At 38.5% G+C, this 19,421-nt stretch overlaps 4 protein-coding genes across 4 annotated transcripts; 3 read left to right on the forward strand and 1 right to left on the reverse strand.

Moving 5' to 3' along the window:
• Positions 1-2,498: 2,498 nt before the first annotated feature.
• On the forward strand, positions 2,499-3,546 carry LOC103463673 (oral cancer-overexpressed protein 1-like). Its single transcript, XM_008407201.2, has one exon. The coding sequence runs from the start codon at positions 2,515-2,517 to the stop codon at positions 2,956-2,958; it is 444 nt and encodes a 147-aa protein (XP_008405423.1). The 5' UTR covers positions 2,499-2,514; the 3' UTR covers positions 2,959-3,546.
• A 425-nt stretch (positions 3,547-3,971) lies between these two features.
• Positions 3,972-11,665, forward strand: LOC103463671 (spindlin-1). Its single transcript, XM_008407197.2, has 5 exons — positions 3,972-4,541; positions 5,087-5,128; positions 6,291-6,538; positions 7,507-7,740; positions 9,923-11,665. Exons 2-5 carry the CDS (start codon positions 5,109-5,111, stop codon positions 10,126-10,128), a joined length of 708 nt encoding a protein of 235 aa, XP_008405419.1. The 5' UTR covers positions 3,972-4,541; positions 5,087-5,108; the 3' UTR covers positions 10,129-11,665.
• On the reverse strand, positions 10,293-14,437 carry micos13 (mitochondrial contact site and cristae organizing system subunit 13). Its single transcript, XM_008407200.2, has 4 exons — positions 14,280-14,437; positions 13,727-13,883; positions 12,528-12,585; positions 10,293-12,138 (listed from the first exon to the last, which is right to left on the reverse strand). The coding sequence occupies exons 1-4, from the start codon at positions 14,306-14,308 to the stop codon at positions 12,041-12,043; spliced, it is 342 nt and encodes a 113-aa protein (XP_008405422.1). The 5' UTR covers positions 14,309-14,437; the 3' UTR covers positions 10,293-12,040.
• Positions 14,438-14,665: 228 nt separating this feature from the next.
• hsd11b1la (hydroxysteroid (11-beta) dehydrogenase 1-like a) lies at positions 14,666-19,417 on the forward strand. The gene is made up of 6 exons (XM_008407196.2): positions 14,666-14,831; positions 17,147-17,277; positions 18,255-18,458; positions 18,583-18,676; positions 18,895-19,060; positions 19,146-19,417. The coding sequence occupies exons 1-6, from the start codon at positions 14,747-14,749 to the stop codon at positions 19,327-19,329; spliced, it is 864 nt and encodes a 287-aa protein (XP_008405418.1). The 5' UTR covers positions 14,666-14,746; the 3' UTR covers positions 19,330-19,417.
• Positions 19,418-19,421: the final 4 nt, after the last annotated feature.

A 19,421-nucleotide genomic window follows, 5' to 3' on the forward strand; every position in this document is an offset into this window, starting at 1 on the left:
AACCTTGGCATTGCAACTAAGGACCTTATTCTAGCTGGCTTTGGAGGTATATTTAACCACCTGCATACTTGACAGGTGAGATGCTAACTGTCTGAAAAGAACCTTGATTAACCAGATCCAGAAAAACACCTTAAGAAAAATCCATGCATCCGTCCATCTTCTTCCGCTTATCTGCAGTCGGGTCCCGGGGTCAGCAGCCTAAGTAGGGAGGCCCAGACTTCCCTCTGACCATCCACGTGGGCCAGCTCTTCCATGGGTATCCCAAGGCGTTCCTAGGCTAGCCAAGAAATGTAGTCCCTCCAGCGTGTCCTGGGTCTCTCCCTGGGTTCTGTGGGTCATACCCAGAACACCTCACTAGGGAGGCGTCCAGGTGGCACTCTAACCAGATGCCCGAGCCACCTCAACTGGCTCCTATAGATGTGAAGGAGAAGCGGTTCCGAGTCCAACCCGGATGACCTAGCTTGTCACCTTATTTCTAAGGGAGAGCCCAGACACCCCAAGGAGAAAACCCATTTTGGCCACTTGTGTCTGTAATGTTGTTCTTTCAGTCAAGACCCTTATGCCTATGCCATAGATGAAGGTAGTGAAGTAGATCACCTGGCAAATCGAGACCTTTCTTGTTTGACTCAGCTCTCTATTCTCCATGGGTTAAAGTCCGGGCACCAGGTGCTTCCCAAGGTGCTTCCCAAGGTGCCCCAACTCCAGGCCCAGCTCCAGAGTGGGGCCATGGTGACCTGTGTCCGGGCGAGGGAACACTGCATTTATTGATTGTGTTCTTCAAAAAGGATTTTTGGGCTGCTATTTGTCTGGTTCATCACCTAGGACCTCTAGCCTTGGGTGACCAAACATGGTGTAGGAAGCCCCTCCTAGAGTCACTCTAGCATAACTCCTAGAGTCACTTGGACACTCAAATACATCCACCACAATAAGGTGGCAGCATATGGACAGGTGAATAAAAAATATATATTTTCAAATATAAAATTACCTAAAAAGGCTTCAAAATGGAATGAAAATGAGTGTGCCTCATTTTTCTGGTCTTGTAGAACAATTTCACACTGATTCCAAGTTATTCCGTCACATGACTTGAAAGCTATTGAAGGAAAAACATTTTTTAAATATAAAAATACCTTAAAATATATAAAAAGTAGTCAAACCGAATAACAATGAGTGTGTTTCATCTATACAGACTAGCAGAATAATTTCACACTGATTTGGAGTCAATAGCTCACATGACTTGGAAGCCATTGAAGAAAATGACTAAATTCTGACAAAAACAAATCGCTAAAAAATATAAAAAGGGTTAAAAGGGAATAGGGATGAGGGTGCATCATCTATACACAACAATTTCACACTGATTTTGAGTCATTGGGAACCACGACTTGGACATTTAATCATCAAATAGGATGACATATTTCATATGTCTCATAAAGTATACGAGTCATGGTTTCTTACATTTTGACAAAAATATGAAATTAACAGCGGATGTTATTATTCACCAATATGGAAGAGGAATTTGCTTAGTCCTCTTGCATCTTGATAGAAACAAAACTGTTAATAGGTTTATCTCAAGGGAGAATACTTAAAAACATCAGCAATTTTCTCAGCTTTGATTAAAGCCATGTTTATAGAAACCGCGTAAGACAAAAATGGCGCTGCGACCGTTTTGACAGATTCCTGCTCATCCCGCATTGGAACAGCCTGGTTTAGTGGACAGACTCACCGCGTAGTAACGGCGCCTGCAGGAGCGTCGCTAACGTTAGCGGGTAACAGGCGATGTCCAAACCAATAATGTTAATCAATGAAGAAATCCTACAACCGCTAAAATCTGACACCGCTCCGGCTTTAAAAAAAAAAAAAAAAAAAACTTTTTGTGAAGAATGAAGTTGCGCTGCTCTTCTTCAGAGATTTTGTGTCGATTCCTTCAGTAGTTCTTGGTGCAGCGCCACCACAGGCGACGGAGGTAACAGGTTTTTTTAGTTTGGGTGAACATAAGCTAAGTAAATTCCCCCAGTGGTAGAATTTCGAACGATAAAAAAACAAAAACATACGTAAGCTGTCGACTTGCATTCAGACCAGAACAAATGCTTTGCATGTCAAACAAACACAAGGAGAGAAACAAAAGAACACTTACTCCAATTGCGCGTTGGCCTGGCCCTGGGGCCTTGTGTTGGAGAAGCTGAACAGGTGGTTGCTAATGAAATGACAATATGATTAACCTCTTCCACAAAATTACAGAAGTATAGTTTACCAAAAACTTACCACGTTCCAACTCATCCAACCTATTCACAGCCTCCCTTAACAATTCAGAAACTGAGCGTCGTTGTGATTCATCCATAACTTCACTACTGTTGAACTTCGGCCGAGAGCGCCAAGTAGGAAGGCATGCACAATCAATCTGCACATGATGGCTCGTGAAATGTTTAATAAAAATAAATAAATAAATAAAAAGATTTACATTCCAGTCCAGAAGGTGGCGGTAATGCGCCCAAACCCGGAACTGCAAAGGAAGAAGAAATGGATCACGTTAGAAACATGGCAGGACAGCAGGGAGCTGAGGATCTGTTTGACAGTATTCTTTTCGCAGATGAAAGGTTCCGCGGTGAGGGCTACCAGGAGGGCTTCCAGAGGGGGACCCAGCGGGGGCTGCACAACGGCTGGAGACACGGGGCGTCTCACGGAGCCAAGCTGTCATCTGAGATCTCCTTTTATTATGGTTTTGCGATCAGCTGGAAATGTCTGCTGGAGCATCAGTCTGATGACAGATCAAGGAAGCGCCTCAGGGCTCTGGAAGCTCTGCTGAATTTGACCCAGAAGTTTCCCCTTGATGACCCGCAGTCAGTGAAGCTGCAGGAGGACACAGAGAAGCTGCGAGCCAAGTTCAGACAGGTCTGCTCGATGCTGAATGTGCCTACTGACTTTAAGGATTACATCCGAACAGCTGAAGGGACGTCTTTCTGAGTGACATAGTGGCGTTGGCGTGGCAGCAGAGCCAGAAGGAACGAAGCCAGACTGAGTGGGCCACTGTGGGCCTCACAGGAAGCAGTGGAAGAGGATGCCGGTGGCTCAGAGGGCTGGAGAACTCATCCTGGTTCTGTCCTGACTTCACATCAACTCAAGGAACTGGGGGGAACAAAAAATAGTTTTGAGTGTAACTAGTTAGGATGGATTTATTGCCGGGATAAGGATCCTCAGTGCCTGATGGAGAAGCTGCTGCTTTCTAAAACAGGCTTTAGATCAGGCAGCTGATGTGGCTTCTCTGAGTTGGGAAATGATTTGTGGTTCTGTCTGCAGTAAGCATACGGTGGGTTGAGTTCTGTCAGTCACCAGCTCTGTCAGGCCCTGAATACTTTGTACTCATCGACTGGATGGAGACTGAAAACAAAGAAAAACTCTAGAAAACGTTCTTCTTTGTCACATTATTTCCTTGAGCAGGAAGTTTTTTTTTTCTCATTAATTTTTTTTGAAAAGGCGAACCTAAAATAAGTTCCAGCTTTGAAAAAGATTCTTTGTTTACATTTTAATAAAAAAGAGATGTCAAAAAAACAACATGATGGCTCGTTCTCTTTCCTGTTTATTGACCAATAGTAGAAGAGCTGGACATAGAAGGCAGCCCACCTCATTAACATAACAATGCAGCAGAAATACAGCAAACGGAAACAGCGAGCAGAAATACATCAAGCAGAAAAGGGAGAAGCAAAAAAAAAAAAGCTAAATATCTATTTTTCTTAACGGAAACTCATGTGTAAGGGGAAATGAAAAATAAAATATATATTTGTTTATATTTCTTATCAAAATATATATTTATGCTTTTAATTCTTATCAAAATATATATTCTTTTATTTATATTTTTATTATTTTATTTCTTATTATGTGGGATATATATTTATTATTTTATTTATATATTTATTTGTTTATTTATTATTATGTCGGTTTTGGTCCTCCATATCCTCCAACCAAACTGATAAAACAAAAAAAATTATTATACCTCGGCTGGAATTAGCGCTCCATACAATCTAACATGATGCAACTAAAGCAATATATCTGATTGTTGTCCCAGTCAGATCTTTTATTAATATACATAATATTTTTCCTTTAAATAAATAATAAAAGGAAAAAGAATAAAAGGCTGTCGGAAAATATTTCCAAATTATCATAGTCTATGTGAATTATAAGTGAATGCTAAGTTATCAGTGTAATGTCACAGTTTGAAAAAAAACTACACAGGCTATAGTTTTGACATAAACTTTGCTGCATTTACAAATCAAAACATTAGAAATTTACCCACCAGGTTTCTGTCAGAGTGCTGGCATTTAGAAACATCAATACCCACAATTCCCCGCGCATTTGCTTACGTTTTTTCCTGCCGTCATGGCAACCTTAAGGCTTGCTGGGAACTAGAGTCTCCTCCCCCCTCGATCAACCAGCCACAGCTAACTCCTGTTTTTCCATAGGTTTCGCGAGATTTACGCGGGCGGGTTGGCGTGTGGCAACATTTATCCGCCATACAAACCGAACAGTACTGACATGAAATCTGCTTAAAGGTAATTAAACTGTGTTCCACACTTAGTATACGGACGTAATAAACATCCATTTGTTGCTACTGCTTGTTAGCTTGTCAGTGAGACCGGTAAGCAGATAGATATGGCTGACTGTACGCCTCTGCTTACCTACAGCAACATCTGCATTGATAACGAGTGACCAGACAGACGGCGCGATATTTAGTTCAGTAGGAATATGAGCTAATGCGAGTGTATTTGAATGTTTTCAGACTTCCGTCGTGGCATTGATATGTTGGTATGTGAAATATTCATGTAAATACATTACACCCGCAGGCTTGTCATCCAGTTATACTGGCGTGCGAGCTAACTCATCTGTAGACGTGACCTCCATAGCTATGTCACCCGAATAAATTCTCAGGAAGTGGCTCAGTGATACCTGCTCATTGGTTGATGGAGTTGTCAGTCTTTAGAGCAACACGTCAAGCCCATTTCTTTTAAAGGATTATTTAAATTTCCCTCTTCTCCTGTGTTTGTCTTTTCTTCCTGGTGACATAACAACTAAAGTGCCTTCTTTTTCTTTCAAATAGTAACCTTTGAATTTCCAGAGGCATGTCCAAGAAAAGGGGCAGGTACGTGAAAGTGAACTATTGGACAATGTGATGTGTGAAAATGTGTTATTACAATCAAAACTTTTGGAACATTTTTTTTTTAAATCAAGCAAACCTAATTTCACACAAGGAGACTGCGGAAAGGCACAATCTCCCAAGTTGCCTACCAGTCTGTGCTTTAATCTACAAATGTGACTGTGATTGGATCTATGTGGCTAGTGTAAAAGAAAGCATAAAATATAGGAACACAAATTTCACTTGCACCACTCCATCTTCAAGGGATCATAGGGAAGTTTTGTTATACATTCTGGAAAGCCATCTGTTCTTTTTTGTCTGTTTGTTCATTTTGGCTTTACTGGAATCTATAATTTAATGTCCTTTTGATGTGATGCCAGAGAAGATTTTGGACTCGACCAGCCGTAACACAGAGGAGCACCCACCAAACACACACACACAAATATAATTATTCCTGAATTTACTCAGTGTTAAAAAAAAAAAGGGGAAAAATTGTTTAGTTTTCCAGTCGYGAAAAACATGGATAAGACAAGATATAGAAAATAGCAGTTCCACTAATGTTCATACAAATAAAAGGTACAAAGTAAAACTTTTAGAGTAGAGTATGGAATCTCTAGTAGTATGTTAGATTGCGATTGCAGCAATAGGAATATTAGTTGCTTTTTAAAATAATTGTGTGATGTTCTGTTATTTGCTGTAAGTCTATAAATGTATACTAATGTGTGCTCTTAATTTCTTTTTTTGCACACAATCCTGGCCAATAGAGCTGATTCTGATCTATTTTTGTTTCATATCTTAATATAATGCTACTAACTGCTTATAATATTGTCAAAATATTTTAGTTTGCTTAGAAAAACAACAAATTAGAAAAACATTTTAGGGGAGTATTAATAAACCTCTAATGTTGAAAACGGGAAAAAGGAGATCAAGATGTCCTATCAGCTAAATTATTCAACCGCAAAAACGCTTCATTTTCTTATAATATGCTCTCAGAAAAGGAAAATTGGTAGCACATGTAAGATGTGATCTCTTGCTCATGTTCTTGTTTTTACAGTCAGTACATGAAGTGAATGTAATGCTAAAATGTACCAGACTATCTTCTGGAGATCAGAATTATCCCACTTTTGTGTGAGAACTTCTAAGGCTGTCTGTTCATGTCGGATATCAGAAAGCGGAGCAGCGGGGAACTGAGTGACGTGGCGACGCCGGACCCCAACTCCATCCTGGGATTGCGCATTCAGCATAACTGGCGAGAGAAGGGCAACCAAAGCAAATGGAAAGGAACGGTGCTGGACAGACTGAGCGTCAATCCCTCTCTCTTCATGGTGAAGTACGACGGCTTTGACTGCGTCTACGGCATCGAGCTATTCAAGGACGTGAGAGTGTCCAACCTGCAAGTTCTGTCAGAGAATATCGGTAAGTACGTGACCACGCTAAGGCTGGGTGATACGGCTTAAAAATAAAATTTCAGATGAACCGATTCATCTGAGAACCAATTTCCGATTTTATTTATTTTTTCCTAAAAAAGAAATTTCAAATGACAGAAACTATTTTCAAAAAAAGTGGCTTTTACTTCAATCGGTGTTAGGGCCAGGCTATAAGAATTTTTTTCTTTAATTACAAGAATATAGTCATAATATTGGCAGAATAAAGACAATTTTAGCAGAAGATTGTCTTAAAATCACAAGAAAACGGATGTTTTAATGAGGATAAAGCTTTAATAGGGTTATTTCAAGATCTGACGTGACCGGCTCAGTCCATGTTCTTCTTTCTTTGAAATAGACTCAGCCGTTTGCACAATTGTTTCAAAGTCCTGCTACTGATAATATTTTGATGCTCATGTGTTAAAAGATTAAAAAGTTACTTATCTGTAAAACCGATAACAGAACCGATAAGTATAACTGAGCAAGATGCTCAACATTTCATTTTGTTATATTTTGTGTAGGAGTTCTCAGAAAATTACTACTTCATTCTCCTAATTTCTGACTTTATTCTGGTAATATTAACACTTCATTCTTGTGTTACTTTGACTTTATTCTCATAATTGAAAAGAAATAAAATGAAAATCCTAGCCTTGCTCTAACACTCCTGAATTCAGTTCAGGTATAACTGACCTGAATTCAAAATAAACAATCCTGATAAATAGGATCTGTAAAACATGCTTGTCAAACAAGATGGCGGCCCTGGGCATGCTGACATCACTCTGAACCTAAGGATTGCATTGGTGAAGAGAAAAGAAAACCCTATTTTTTCAAAAAAATGTAATATTTAAAAACCAAAAATTCAATGAATCGTCCAGCCCTAGTCCAGGTACCTCTAATTCACAAGGTACTTTCAGGCATTTTTATTCATTTTGAGCAACATATCCACTTGTGTCTCTGCAGTAAACAACAAAATAAAGATCCCAGCAGGGGCAGAGGAACTTGTGGGCAAAGCAGTGGAGCATTTGTTTGAAAAGGAAGATGGCGAGAAGAATGAGTGGAGAGGCATGGTCCTATCCCGAGCTCCAGTCATGACAAACTGGTATTATATCACTTATGAAAAGGACCCAGTTCTTTATATGTACCAGCTGTGGGATGACTACGCAGATGGGGACCTCAGGATTTTGCCAGAAGCAGGTACTGTTAATTTGTTCTTTAACAAAATCTGATTTATTCAGAAGGAGTTTTATGTAGTGTTTTCCTCGAGGCGTCAGAAACGGGAACAAGAGCAACAAGTTCAGCAAATGTTACAGATATTTAAGGTTGTCTCAGTTTTTGTCCACACAGAATGATTTGTCTCCTTTATTTCCAGTTTGAGGAGTGGAAAACAAACAGAATTAAGAAGTATCTGGTTGCTTTCAGGCAATTTTGAGTTTGTATGCTTTAATAATGAGTTGTACCTCGATCTAACCCTTTACTGCTCTAAAGCAAAGGGTTACTTTAGAGCAGTAACCCTGCTCTAAAGTAAAGCTACATGTGATGTCAGGACATCACATGCAGCCTGATGTCCTGACCAGGCTGCATGTGAAAGCAGAAATATTTGCAACACTTACTTCAGACATCTGAAAGAGCTTATCCTGCTTCCAAACATGGCATAAAAATAATTAAAAAAAGATAGCTTGAGACCATGTCTGAGTACAGCAGGAAGTCCTCCAGGGTATTTACTGCAAGTTATGTTTGTGTGTGCTTCTGCATCATATTCGAGCCGCATGCCACTTCTCTCTTGGAATACGTCTGTCTGTGCAAGTCCAAATTTATTTTAGATGTAGTTTCCAAAACCTGGACTTTTCTGTGCTGTTTAGTGTTCAAACGTCATATCCTGCATCATATTATGCCATCCAAGCTAATGCATCTTTGGAGTTCTTCCAACATGTGAAACCAGCAATTATTGATTTTATTTGCCTAAAGGCTATCAAACTAATGTAAGCTACAACTCATAAATCATATGGTACTTGGATTGCTGAGCATCTTCCAGCTCTAAATTAGAATAGCCCTTTGGATACATTAGCCTCACACTACAGAATTGGCAATTAGGGCTGCAGAGTATTAGAAAAACTTGAAATTCTAGTGTAACTACTGGAACTGGAAACGATATGTTTTGCAAGTTAGCCATTTTTGTTTTCCAACATCACAATGCCCCACAACTCTGTGATCAATAGCATCAAAAAGATTTAGGCCAGGGACACATATATTACCAGCGTGCGGATTATGAATGCTTCAAATGTCAAATCTAAATTTCTACCTATTATTAAATCAAGTATTTTTTCATATTTTCCAGTACGGATGTTTTATTTAATGACCATAAACTATTCATATTGACAAACAAAAATGGAACTATTCATGTAAAATCAGAACTCACCAGGACCAAGATTACCTTTCCTTGAAACTGACCTTTTGAATGTGCCATACAGACTGATGTGCCTGGTGAAATCTAGTTAAAACTGAGGGTTATTTCTAAACATTCACATCAGCAAAGGTTTGAGCCATCACATATTCACAAAGCAGGAGAAGGATACAAAAAGTTATCACAGCGTTTCTGAGTGTCCTGAGCTAAAATGAGAAGTATCGACAAAATTAAAAAGAGCCAAACAGCACGGACTGATCCTGGCAGAGGTAGGAACTGAACGATTTCAAAGAAGCTGGAAAGGGACAGAACTCTGGTTGTAGACATAGAAAAAGTCTACTCAGATTGAAGTGTGCTAATAACAACAATGACTAAAGACTAAGCATGCATTTCCTTTGGTCAGATGAAACAAAACTAAGAGTTATAATTTTTACCTTAAATTTTATCTCTAAAATATTTAATGAGATACAACCATCAAAAGTGCAGCAAAGTTATTTTCCCACAACTATCACCATGTGTTAAACACTGGTCTGCTAAACTGGATATTTAGGGTGGGCTAAAAACCATTTTCTTGGAATCCAGACTCCAGCGAACTTTCCTTTTCCATTTTCTCTTGACAATTACAACTTACAGCAAAAAAATGCAACTAAACTTCATCCAAACACGGGGTCAAAATGGATAAAACCTGAACACCAACAAAGTCAAATTCCAGTGGACTGATTTAAAATGTCTGTCAGGGTGTTTGTATTTAGAAGCTTTTGTATTCATTTATAGAGGTGGGACTTATAAAAAGTTGCATGGCTATGAGATGTTCTTTCGCCTTTTGACCTGACCTGGTCGATATGACAAAATACTACCTTTGGACAGAATGTGGAAGAACTCTCTAAAGATGCCACAACATCGTCGAGGTGAAGTTTGCTGATTTTATCTGCAAGTTTACTGCACACGTTGTAATGTTTCGCTCTCCTCTTTCAGAAAACAAGCACCTGTTGCCTGCGGACAGAAAGCCGGGAGAAGAGACTGAAAGTCTGGTGGGGAAACAAGTGGAGTATGTTACCGACAAGGGTGTGAAGAGAACAGGCCTGGTCATCTACCAGGTCCCAGCCAAGCCCTCAGTGTACTATATCAAATATGATGATGACTTTCATATTCATGTTTATGATCTGGTCAAAACCCCGTAGACATAGTGAACACTTTCATCTCTGCCCGTTTCCCATCTTCGTTCGGCTCATGGTTAAATTATTATTCATGGTGGGTTTGAGGAATAACTGACACGTTTTATTCGTTACAAGCCAGTGCAATATTCATTTCTATGTATAGCAGAAAAGTAGCACTGCTATACTTGTTTTTTTTTTTAATAAAATGGTGACAGTCTTATTCTATAACTTCATCCATGGACAGCCTAAGGTCGTGCTGTCAAGCTGCGCAGGAATTTTGCATTTACATTGTTGCCATCAATCAGTCTAAGTGGTTATGGCTTTGAAAGATGAGCAAGATGTCTTATAGTTGCACTTTTCTCTGAAGTTCTTGTTAAATTTGTTACACACAGTGTGTCTAAAAATCAAAGCTTTAGTTTGCTGTTTGTACTTGTAGACATCAGTGGGAAACAGCCTTGCAAAGTCACCCTTATCTGCCCCCTATATTGCTCAATGCCAATATCTTCTTGCACCTTTGCACTCTTATCTAGTATTACAACGTTTATAGTTGTGCTATATTAATCGGCTGCATATTACATTATGTGAGTCTAGCCTGGCTTTTCTTGTTGACGTGGTGGATGGAGATTTTAAAATATGCTTTAAATCCTAATTTTTACAGCACTTTTATGGTTGCAATGGAAATGCTGAAGTAGTATTATTTAAATTTAAATGCACAGTTATACATAAAGTGCCTTCACGCTGGTCACAATTTGGCAATATATTACTTACCGTTTCTCCAGACTGCTAATTGAAGTATGCCATTTCATTACATTTAAAGGACAGTTTGAGGGAAATTATGGATCAGTTTGGAATGTTTAGCTCTTCATTGTAAGATTGCTATTCAAATGTAATCTGCTTTATCATTGCTGTTGTGATTTCAGTGTTGATGTTGTGTGCAGCACTTTACTGTATAAAGTTTACGTGGTTATGTTATATAAGACGATATACTTTCTGCTAAATGTTATAAATAATACGCATGAAGGAAAGAAGAAAATAAAATGCAATACATTCAGATGACAGTATTTAAGCTGGAAAATTTGTGTAAAAGCCCCTATAATATACATTTTTAAAATTGTAATCAACAACAAAAAAAAAGAAACAATATACTAGTATCCATCTTTGATTTTGGTCTTTAAAATGCCTTGTAGTCTTAAAATTACATGCTTGCAGAAGAGGTTTCATCCCAAATTTCTCAAAACTGAGCTCTATTTATCCTTCAGATTACTTCTCCTTTGGGTCAAAACTTTGGTTGCATCCCCTGAATAGTGCCTGGGGGTTTTTAAAACATTTACATAAGGGTGGGAGTGACCGTGTATGCTAGAATCAGTTCTGTTGTTGCATTTAGTTCAAAACGTAACACTATGCATCACTGTTAGCCGTGCTTTCGAGTGTTTTTTTTTTTTTTTTGTGCAAACTTAAATCATAGATAAGTCTGCTTTAAGTTTTCTCTGGTTCTGAATTTGTGGCAGAATCTAAATGACAGTTTGTGTCATCATTCTGTTGTAATAAAGTTTTGCACATCCGTTTTGTGATTTATTATAAGCTGCCTACTGCAAAAAAAACCAAAAAAAAGATTTGGTGTTATTGCCAGCAAATAGTGAAGTTGGATACATACATCAGACACGCTTTCATACATTATTTGTAATTGTAATTAACTTTGGTGACAATTTAACTTGCATAGACACATTTTTAATTTAAAAAACACTTTGCTTCCCTGCTTTATTTACAACTTCCACAAGATACCATTTTACATTAAATCCAGCACATTCCTCACACAGAAGTTTCCTTTTCATGTATTCTAGTCTGGAGGGAGGAGGGTGAAATTTTTGCAGTACTGTCATTTCTCAGGCGCAAAAGTCAAACATTAATAATGTGAGGTGACCCAGGGAGGTTCTGTTCACTTGATGAGGTCTTTTACGTACTGCAGTCCCTGACTTGTATATTCAGATGCTCTTGTTGGGGCCTCCGAAAGGCTCGAAATTGTCCACCGCACTCCTGTAAATAGAAGGGAAGTAAGTACACAAGGTATTAAAACAATCAAACTGACTCATCTCAACCTCAGCTGTTAATCATTGAATGCTCTATATCAGGGGTCACCAACTCCAGTCCTCAAGGGCTACCATCCTGCAACTTTTAGATGCGTCTTTGCTCAAACACACCTGGATCAAATAAACTGCTCGTTTCCAGCCTATTGCAGAGAGGAATGAATGCTGGTGAGGGAACTCAGACATTTTGGAGCAGAGGTGAATCTAAAAGTTGCAGGATGGTAGCCCTTGAGGACTGGAGTTGGTGACCCCTGCTCTATAATAAGCAAACTACATCGATAATTCACTCTCACTCAGAAGCAACAACTCGTGATCACTGACATTCTGTTCAGTTCTTACCAGTGTTCCATGAATTAATCGGGGAGAATTCAATCTTAGGCATGGTGGGAAGCTGAGCCTAAGGACAGAGAAAAAGGTTAAGGATGTTATATAAATTTCATGCACAATTTAACAGTGGCTTTAAGTATATCCATTACTCTATCCCAATTATAAAAAGTCACAAAAAAACATGCATTTGCGTGACTTTCACAAATGAACCAAGACAGGAGGGGTTTTTTTTTTGGCTGTATGGTGGAGGACAGAGCAGGGCAGAGGCAGGTCAGCGCACCTGGTAGCCTCAACACTTTATCCGTCCTTACAAAAAAGACAATTAGTTGTCTGGAAGCTCATGACACGGAAACTTGAAGTGTCACCCTCCATTGTTATCAAACTAATGCTGTTTTGAAAGCACCTTGAGCAAACTTTGAGCCGCAAGTCTTAAACGTGGCATCTACAGGCTTGAGTTGTCTACTTCTACTTGAGCAGATAGCCTGACCAGTGAACTTGTGATGCTCCATAAAGAGCAGAACAACAATAAGATAATCTTTGCAAATATTATATTTAGTTAAAACTGCTATTAAATTTACTGAGGAGCTTGTTTTCTTCTAGTCCTTTCTTAAAGTATGTAACTTTTAAACAAATAAATCATTTCAGTACACTTACTTCTGTATAACATTCATGTTTACATGACTTGAGGCCATCCTTTGCCACTAAAATAGAGTTTAATCCTTTTTTGTGCTTTTAGCTGAAAGAAACTGACTGTTAAAACATTTTCATAAATGCCTAAAATAGCCAACTGATTTTGAATACAGCTGCTATCGTCATATCTTTGGTCTCCTTCTCTCTCTGTGAATCGGAATAAAAATAGTAAACAAATATCGTATCACATAACACAAATTGGATCACATGAATAACCTTGAGCTTGCGAGGTGTAATTTCAAAACGGTTACCTACGGTGGGTGGCCTTCATGTGAGTATAAGACCTCTCTTTGGACAACTTGTGGAAGGCAAGCTGTGCGTTTCTGGCTCCATACAGCCAGAAACAACTTTAGTCACTGTTATCGCAAAAATGACTTTAAGCCATTCAAATTTAAGAGGACTTTAAACCTTCACTTTGTAAAACTTTTGCTTTGCAAAGTCTCTACTACATAAAATCAGTCTATATGCCAAATACCTAAATACCAAGTTATTGGCCAAATAAGCAATTTACACATCCTTACCTCCAGACCAAAATACTTAATCCATTCTTCTAAGGCGGGTGGCACAGCTACTTTGGCCTTCTCCAGGACCACTGACCCCTGTTCACTGCTTCCTAGCAGACCAGAGTCATAGGTGACGTACACTGCTCCCCCTGCAATGGTCACCTTGGAGACAAGTCTGTAAGTGAAGGAATGAGGTTAGCTATACTGAGCAAAAAAAAAATCCATGCAGCCTTGTAATAATGAATGATTCCACACGGAAACAACAAAAACAAACAAACAAAAAAAAAAGAAAAACGACATAATGCCTCTATTACAGTACACTGCATGAAGGTTATTTCTATGATAGTAACTCAAAGCAGTTATTTAACAGCTTTGTCTAGTTTGGGAATTCCATCAAACGTACCAGTATATACAAGTAAAACTTTTAACCCTAAAATGCTGAGTTATTTTAAATAGTGAAACGTAGCACTACTACTGTTAGCTTAAGCGAGCTAACGGGCTAATCGGGTACTTAGCATGTCAACCACCAAGCTTTGAATGAAAAACCTTGAGTTGAAAGAAAAATACCAACTTTACTAAAGGCCAGATCCTTGAGGCCATCCTCCAGAGTTTTATGTTTTCCCTTTTTGTGTTGCTTTTCAGAAAACAATCCTAGAAGAACACTAGCTAGTCAGGAGCAGTGAAGGACAAGCGGTGTCTGCACTGTGTGCTCAAGTGTTTTGTCAATAAAGTTGCTAGTTATTTCAGAGCGGCAGATTCGTTCGTCGTGTATCTACTTTATGTTGTATTATTATGGTTTGTTTAAATAAATAAATCAAACTTTAAAAGGCAGAACTTTATCAATTCCTGTGAAAATATATTTGAATTTGGTTAAAAATGCTTTGATTACTTTAGTCAGATATGGAGGGGCGGGTTTGAGTTGTTAAAAAAAATTACATAACATGCACCTCCTATTAACTGGTATTGTGACGTTTCGCCATACTTATATAAACCGTAAAAAAGAAGTTGCTTGAAACTTTTGCAAACCAAGTGGGCTAAATGGCAACATTCGTCAAAATTTTGATTGGGAGTATCTTGGCTGCTTATTTAGCTATGAAATGGACTGCACCTAGTTTTCATCCAGGTACGTTAAGCTAAAATGAATCTAAAATTTTCTTTTCTGTGAAAGCTCGAGTTTGTATACTTAACTGCAGGGAATTAGGTGTATCATGTTGATGATGATGATGATCTTTGATGATGACAGCAATGTTGATAGGTGTTTGACCTGCAACGGCGGGATGGTGGTTCAGTACAAACTCATAAAATGTCCCAGGGACATTGTCTGTACACTGAGTCAGCCTTACGGTGAATATATAAAAACTGTTATTCTGACTCATATGTTTAAATATTGGACACTATGTTTTTAGAAAGAATCCCAGTTTTTATTTATCTTGTTTCTATGTACATTGTAGTTGTTTAATGGAAATAATCTCATTGGAAGCAGAACTTGTTTATACATTGAATACGTTAGTTTTCATGATGTGCCATTATTATTATTGTTACTTTCATTATTTGAAATTCGCCAGCAAATATTTTAGCTACACTTCTTTCAAAGTGTTTTTATATAAATTGGACCTGACTTCATTTAGCCTAACTACTGTAAACTGTTGACTGAATCAGTTTTGAGTTCCCACTGAGCAGTAGGACAGTTCACTCTCCTTTCAAACATAAGGGGGCGCTCTTTTTTAAAATATCTTTTATAAAGCTGTCATGGTGCATCTCCCTCCCACACGCCATGGGGAGTTTCTGCTGAAGAAGTGGTTTCAGAGCATGCAAAAGTAGCATGTGCCCTTATAAATCCACAGAAATTATATTCTAACAAAACGGATTTTTTTTTATTCTTTGGTTAAATACTTATGTTTACTGTAAAGCCAATTTCTCAATATCCAGTCAATGGAGAATGGTGTTCTGTAACTTTAAAACGTGCATCTGCTTCAGTAAACCTGAATCAAAGAATTTTGTCTTTACCCTGATTCTATATTTCTTTGATTCAGGCTCAGCAGACCAGTGACACATTCAAAAGCTATAGGACACTGACCCTAAATACTGACATTTGAGATTCTTGTTGTAAAACATCATAAACGTTCTATCTGAACCTTTAAATATCACTAAGACAATCCAGTTACAAGAACTGTAGTATCGCAAGGTTTGTGCAATCATTCAAAATTGCGAACAAAAAAAAAACTATTATCAATGGTTTCTATTGCAGTCCACTAATAAAATACCAGTCCAAGTGCCCTTATCCATGGCTATTTCTCATTGTTGCACAATTCAGACCAGATTGCCGAAAAATAGCAACACCCCTAGCAGTCCCTTATTTACAAAAATAATTTGTTGCTGTTTCTGAGTATTTCTGCTCGCAAAACACACAGTCATGGGATAGAAAGTAGTGAAGCAACACCACTGACCCATTAAATAACTCTGTTTTAATGCTCTATTTTGCAAGCTACACATGGCATATCTGTAAAGTGGCCTGCTCCAGGCCATCTACCTAAGTAGTGACTAATAATCCAGCATTAACGTGTTACACTTTTTGCTATTCTACTCTTCATAGAATGGCAAAAAGGTGCTATATTCCTCACAATAGGATTTCATTCTTATGCCTCATGATCTAAAAATCTAAACGTCAACACACCCATATAAAAACAACGTAAATATAAGAAATAATATCACTCACAGAATGCTTTTATTGTCTGGTCAGATGCTTTCTGTATAATGTTAAGCATCAGTCACGTAATGTGTAGCTCTTTCAAATATCAGCATTTGTTCCACTTGAATATAAACTATGCAAACACAATCATTCAACTGTTTCGACGATCAGATGCTGAAAATGCCTTCTTCTCTGCCCTGAATAGAAATAATCGGTGTAAAAATAATGATTATGAGTTTTTAATGATTGCTGTGGGATAACTGGGAGCGGAATCACGAACAGATCAAATGACTGCAGATAATCTGCTTTCCTCAAGTGACTAAACAGCTTTAGAACGGAGAGAATACAGACATTCATTCAGCCCACAAGGGCAAACTGTGCAGTAAATTTAACACAAATATTCACTTGACTTAGCTCGAGTTAACTGCACAGCTCTGCTATCTTTAGGTGTATTGGGTATTTCTTTAAGCAACTAAAATGTCCCAGAGACATTTTCTGTACACCGAGTCCTTTGAGCGAGACTGATTTCATTTTGCGTGAAACATTCTGTGAGGTGGCTTTGATTGGGTTTATGTTTTACAGCGAGTGCCATAAAAGGTAAGAATTATTATTCCAAAGGGAAATCCTATTGTAGAGTGAAATGCCTGTGTCTATCTGTGTTAGGACATATCCGTTTATACACAATAAATAACAACTGTGGTATTACTGTTTGCATCTTTTTATTATTGAATGTGTGGACTTTGTCTTAGAATCGCTCCGAGGTGCCAGGGTGTTGGTCACCGGGGCCAGTACAGGCATTGGTGAACAAATGGCATATCATTACGCCCGCTTTGGAGCCCAGATTGTTATCACAGCAAGGAGGGAGAAAGTTTTACAGCAGGTCAGTTTTGCTTAATTTTTTCATTCTGTCTTTTGGAACTGTGTTAGTGGAGTAAAACAGGTTTTACTATAAAACCTCAACTGGGCCATTGAGGTGACAATCTAAACTACAGATCTAATCAGCAAGTAAGTCATTTCCTACATGGCTTACTTATTCAGCACAAGTCTTTCTCTCCCTCTGCTTAGACAATATTCCTTTTGCATCATTCCTATTTCCTCTCATTCTAGTCAATTTCACTCTGTATCACTTTTCATCACATTCCTAATCTATTTCCTTTACTGCTATCATTGTTATTCCTTCATTCACATCACTTCTCTACCTAATTACCTTCATACAGCTAATTTTATTTCCACTCATTTTTATTCCTTCTTCCATACCCCTTCATCATTCCTCCAAATCTTCCTTATTTCTCATTACTGCTCTTTCTAATTCTACTTAGTCTCCCTCATCCTCCTCATTTGCATCACAATACATCTCCTAAAGCTTCCTGTTGATTATTCCTAACTTTTTCATCAATCATTGCCACACATTCTCCATCATCTTCCTCATGTTCTCCAATTTTTATCCCGTATGCCTTAGGATTTCTGTGGCATTATTTGCTTGCCGTTCTAATCCCAATCATTCATCGTCATTTTCTTTAGCTCCATATTTTCATCTCCTATTATCTCCTGTTCCATCCATCCATCCATCCATCCATCCATCCATCCATCCATCCATCCATCATCCTCTTCTGCTTCCGCTTCATTAGTAACACTTTTAATTAGATTAATCCTTCCTAAATGTTCTAATCTCTACCCCTTCTTGATCTACTTCCTCCCAATCAGCCTTCTCACCTGTCATCAATATTCCTTCACAGTCATTTAGCTCAATATCATTCAGCTTGTCCAGAAAGCACCAAATCACACCTAACGTCATCTCAACTGCACCAGCAGTTCTGTTAAACTGTTTTGTAAAACGTTACTCCTTGCGGTTCACAGGTAGCTGAGAAGTGTCTGAGTCTGGGGGCTCAGAAAGCCCTTTATATAGCAGCAGACATGGCCAATGAGTCTGACCCTGACAGGGTGGTCGATTTTGCTCTGGAGAAACTGGGAGGCTTGGACTACCTGGTTCTCAACCACATTGGCCCGACTACCTTTGGCATGTGGGAGGGAGATGTGGAACATACCAGGTGGTTAATGAAGGTAATGGATCATTTTGACAGTTTCTCAGCACATAAAATCAAGGGAATGCCTTGATGTTTCTTTTGATGTGTGTGCGTGTGTGTGTGTGCGTGCGTGCGCGTGTGTGTGTGTGTGTGTTTTAAAGGTCAATTTCTTAAGCTACATTCAGATGGCCTGGAGAGCTTTGCCCTCTCTTGAGCAAAGTAAAGGATCTTTGGTGGTTGTTTCATCACTTTTAGGTAAGTTTGTCTCAATATTTGCCTTTACATGAAGCTACGACACATAAGTGATAAATGTACAATTACAAAAGCATTAAATCATTCTCAAAAGGCACATTTCTATGCTTACAAATTCATGTTTTTGTTCAAGCTCAAGCTGAACATATAAAGCTATTTTCTTGACTCAAGTGTTTGAGAAAGCTCTGCAATTTACTGGGACATTTGTCTTTGTTTTAAAGGTAAAATGCCGAACCCCTTCACGCTACCATACAGCTCAACAAAATTTGCCCTAAATGGATTCTTCGGGTCCCTTTATCATGAACTGGCCATGAAGAAAAGCAATGTGTCAATCTCAATATGCACCCTGGGGCTTATTGATACTGATTCAGCCATGGACAAAGTCAGGTTGGTCAAATATGGAAAAGTAAGTATTCTCAAAGGATTTTGAAAAAAGAAAATCAGTTGTGAATTAGTTATTTTCTTTTTTCAGGGGTGTTACAAATGTACCAGCCTACCCCGCCACAGAAGCCGCATTAAATATCATCATCGCTGGAGCAACAAGACAGCTGGATCTTTACTATCCGTGGTTCACACAAGTCATAACTCTAATAAAAGACTGGTCTCCTTCAGCAACAAACTACTTCATCCAGAACTCCTACAACTACAATCCATGAACAATATTTGTTTGCAGCAATAATGCTATTATGGACGTATATGTGTTTAATTTTGTGCTGCAATAACGACATATTATAGGATTAATCAGACA

This window comes from Poecilia reticulata, linkage group LG4 (genome assembly GCF_000633615.1).
Source record: "Poecilia reticulata strain Guanapo linkage group LG4, Guppy_female_1.0+MT, whole genome shotgun sequence".
NCBI lineage: Eukaryota > Metazoa > Chordata > Actinopteri > Cyprinodontiformes > Poeciliidae > Poecilia > Poecilia reticulata.